Below are 4,399 nucleotides of genomic sequence, written 5' to 3'. Positions count from 1 at the left end.
CCTGACAACCTCTTTTCCGCTGGGAGATAGATACTTGAAATGGTCCCTTCTGCAGTTTCCACCATTGGAACACGGCCATGTCTTAATTACAAGATGCACTCAAAGCCATAACACCCACACAGCGTGGCTTCAAACCCAATAGGATTATAGCATTCACTGTTTAGTTACAGAGATTTTTCTCACCAAGCCAAGTGGATAGAGATAAACCTTAGGTGGCATTAGCAAATTAATGAGATCTAGTGGAATGTCAGATGTGTCAGCTTATAGATAGACTGATAAAAATTAAATGCCACGGATGAGACACCAGAGAGAACCCGAAGCCAGCTTGCTTCTCAGCAATCCCCTGGCTACACATGTGGATACCAAGTTACAAGCACCTATCTTTTCCAAAACCCAAATTAGTTAAAACGAAGAGTGAGAATAGGATGAGAAGGTACTAATAAAATTCCAAATTTAAACTAAGCAATAAAGCATAGACCCATAAATAGGAAATTCGGTACTGGAAATTCTGTACAAGTAGAGTAGATGGCGAGATTAAGAAAGAAATGGAAAAGGTAACAAAATTTCCCGGCAGCCTAAATTTATGTATGTGTTTGTACAAAATGAACCAGAGATTCCACTGCCGGTGACATCTCAAGAAACTTGTTTATCATTTAGCAGCTTAATGCTTCGAATTTCACTGCAAGTGGACGGTTAAACCCAGCTTGTGATAGCAAATTCCCAACCGCAGCAAGGTCGCGGCAAAACACCCCTTGAAAGACAGATGCAGTGTTGCTCCCTGAAGATGCAGATGCCACTTTATTTTCATTGGAATTGATCCTGTTGGGACCAGAAATCTCCACTGCAGATGGGTTCGATTCCATTTTGGCATTTTGAGTTGTCTGTTGGGTTTGAATGGCTGCTGCTTTCTTTCTTTGCTTCTCTGCAGCCTCTTCATCCATGATTGTTGACATGACGTTAGAATAACCCTTTTGAAGCAATCTATAGAGCAACAAAGCAGACATTTTTGCTCTGTCTTTTACCGATTCAAGATCCATATCATTTGCAAAGTCACACCTCTCAACGAAATTTATAGACTTATCAGGCTTGTGCCTCAAACTCAATAACAGATGAGCTCTCTCTAATTCGGATCTCGAACACCCACGCCTTAATCCAATCAAAGCATAATAATCAACATTTCTAGTCTCCCCAGAAGCAACTCTCTTCTTCAGTTCTTGAATCTTGGTAGTCAATGCACAAAGTTTCCCAGGAATCTCTCTGTACCTAACCTTGTGCCGCTTCCAAGCAGGACCTGGTAGCTTCCTATCCCTCAAGATTGAATTATACAGTAGTTTCAAGTGCTCCAGATCATGTAAACAATCGGGCAAGCACCGGATTGTTTCCAGAAGAGAAGCTCTTGTATCAAGCGCCTGAATGCAGGCGGGTTCTAAAGCTAAAGTCTTGTTGCAATCAGCAATGGACTCTGCAATTCTTCCTGATGCTTTGTATGCATAAGCTCTATGCATATAGCATTCAGCAAGGAATCCCTGTGGGGCCCCTCGTCGGCCCTCCAAGATCTTAGTGAAGTGGCGGATGGCCTCGGAATAGAGGCCAGCATCCAGGGCCGCCAGCGCGGCTGTTCGGCGGCGAAGCAGTAGCTTAATGTGGGCAAGGAGTTGCGTAACGCTTTCAGATTCGGTTAAATTTCTCGGTGGGGTAGGTGGGGCTGTCGATGTGGATATATCGCTGGAGATTGGGAAGTTTGAGAGAGAGAAGCTGTCCTCTGACCAGGAAATGCTTTGACGGCGGAATGCAGCAGTTGTCAGGCGTTTTCCGGTCTGGAGAAGCACCATGGCATCCTCCATTAGACCTAGATGGCAGCAAGCTTGGCCTAAAACCAGGTACCTGTAAGAATACACGTTAATGATCGAGTTAGTTGAATAGAATCATTCAGTTTCAAGTGTTTAACCACTAAATTTGGAGTCTTTGGCACCAAGATCCCAAGTTACAACTCAACTTTGTTTTTTTTTTTTTTAATTAGTCAATTTCAAAAGAAAATAATTAATTAGAAGCTAAAACAGTAGAATAAAATAAAATACTGATTTGGGCAAACGCGCAGATAGCCATCATGGGATTTTCTACTTTAACCTCAAAAGATGATCAAATCATGTTAAAGCAGGGCAAAGCCCGTGTGCTATTAGCCTTTATGAGAAGCAATAGCATTTTCACTGGAGAGAATTACCACGTAGTTCCCCAAAAAAAAAAGAGCTTTGATAGTTGAAAGTTTGAAAAATTCAATTATCGCTACCACCTTCATGTCCTAAAAGAAAAGGAAAAGGTAAGAACACATGGCTGGCTGGCTGTGTTTTACTCAAACCAATGCAAAAACATATCCACTGATCTAGACAATAAATATGGTTATTAAAAGTTGAACCGCATACCACAGCTTTAAAAGAGAAACAGAAACCGAGGAACTTACCTCCATTGCCCTTCTTTATCGCAATTTTTACAGAGTCCGGCCATCACTTTCTTCTTCAAGTCGGAGACAGAGAAACACTTGAAACTTGGATCAGAGTTATCTGAAGGCAGCAGCTTAACTCGCTCTCTTGAAAGCTGCTGAGAAGAACTATCAGAAGAAGAAATAGATCCCGAATCGTCGTTAGCCATTTTAAGGCTAGGAATGTAGTCTTGAAGCATATCAGCCACCTCCTTGAATCGCCTAAGATAGAGCAAAGATCTTGCTTTGAGTTCAAGAGCTACTTCTAGGCGAGGAGAGAGTGCAAGTGCCGCGTCTAGAAGCTTAAGAGCCGACGCAATCTCGCTCTGTTCTTCGCTTGCAATCAGGTTTCTTGCATCTTTAATGTACTTGTCCACAATCTGTATTATCACACGAAAGTTTATGCATTAGCTCATTAACTCTCACAGGAATATATATGTACGAAAAAGAAAAGCTCAAACCCATTCGAGAAAGAGATGAAATAAACCATAAGAAATGAAATGTAAAGGCAAAACAGAGATCCTCTTCATCAAAGGAAGAAAGTTGTATATTTTACCTTCCGGTTGCTTAGCCACCAGTGCTTCTTTTCATTCATACTTGGACAAGGAGAAGTAGAAGCAGCCATGGTTGTTTTTTTTTCTTGTTGAGGAAGAAGAATCAACCATTAACCACTCCCTCTCTCCCTCTCTCTTTTCTAAGTCAGGCTCTCTCTATCTCTATCTCTGTCTCCCCCAGAGCACATATATTTTTTCGGTTGTGAGATAAAAAGGAGAAGAAATATATATAGCAAGGGAATGAAATGGAGAGAGGGAAAACGGGAACAAAGTGGAGAGAGAGGGAGGGTTGATCTTTGGATTTAAAATCTTGTTTATGTTTCAAGTGTGTTGTAAATATGGGAGAGAAACTAAAGCAGAGAGAGAGGCCTGGCCTGGCCTTCAAAGAAAAGCAATAAATAAATAACTAAATAAATATATTGCCAGCTTTGACCTCAGAGAAAGCTTTGATCCTTCAACTTCATAGCTGGCACCACTTCCTTTTATTCTCTCTCTCGTCATCGTCACTATGGCTACGTGGCCTATAGCACTCTATACAATACCCTATAATTATTTTTATTTTTATTGTTTTTTTAGGAAAACAGTTTTATTACGAGCTTTAAATCTAAAATTTTGTCAGCCGTCAACGAGTTTTTTTAGAAAAATAATGCTTTTTAAGTTTTTTTTTTATTATAATGCTTTTTAAGTCTTTTTCTATTTGAAGAAAATTTATTTAGTATTATTAGAGTATTGTAATAGGCTTTTTTTTTTTTAACAAATAAAGACTTAAATGAAAAAATGAAATATTTTATAAATCTAAATACTTATAGTGATTTTGGTCTTTAAGAGTTTTAACATGTAATAAATTTATTTATCTTTTACTTAAGTCTAAGTTAGTTGATATTAAAACTCAATGATCCAAAAAAAGAGGTCAATGATTTTTAGTAATTATTTTATTTTGCTATATGCTATAAAACAACCATGATTGGAAGAGAGCCTAATTATCCATAGTGGTTTATTTTGCTTTGTTATGTGATGTGGAACAACTATGACGAGAAGAAGTTATAAAATATGATGTGTTTATGTATGAGAGGATAATGAAGATCACTCTAGGAACTAGTGTGTTGTTTCTGTTTGTATAAGTTGTTGTCATTTGTAATTTTGATGGTGGTACCTGTGATGAGACGTCCACAAAAGTATCGTGTTAGAGATTTATAATGAGATGTTTTGCACAAAGGTATTATAGATCCACGATGGGGCGACTCCCGTTTAAAAAAATGTTCTTGATGGAGAACAATTTTTAATTGAAGATTGAATTCGAGGATATGTTTCTTTCAACTTAGGGAGACTAATGTATGAGTTTTTTTTAAAAGATAGATTTTTTTTATTT

At 38.5% G+C, this 4,399-nt stretch overlaps 1 protein-coding gene across 1 annotated transcript; it reads right to left on the bottom strand.

The window, feature by feature from the left end:
* Positions 1-437: 437 nt before the first annotated feature.
* On the bottom strand, positions 438-3,410 carry LOC7481394 (uncharacterized). The gene is made up of 3 exons (XM_002302721.4): positions 3,033-3,410; positions 2,459-2,856; positions 438-1,884 (listed from the first exon to the last, which is right to left on the bottom strand). Exons 1-3 carry the CDS (start codon positions 3,099-3,101, stop codon positions 654-656), a joined length of 1,698 nt encoding a protein of 565 aa, XP_002302757.4. The 5' UTR covers positions 3,102-3,410; the 3' UTR covers positions 438-653.
* Positions 3,411-4,399: the final 989 nt, after the last annotated feature.

The sequence above is a fragment of the Populus trichocarpa genome, chromosome 2 (assembly GCF_000002775.5).
Source record: "Populus trichocarpa isolate Nisqually-1 chromosome 2, P.trichocarpa_v4.1, whole genome shotgun sequence".
Lineage (NCBI taxonomy): Eukaryota > Viridiplantae > Streptophyta > Magnoliopsida > Malpighiales > Salicaceae > Populus > Populus trichocarpa.
The sequence above is the reverse complement of the archived record's forward strand: the minus strand, read 5'-3'. Positions and strand labels throughout refer to the sequence as shown.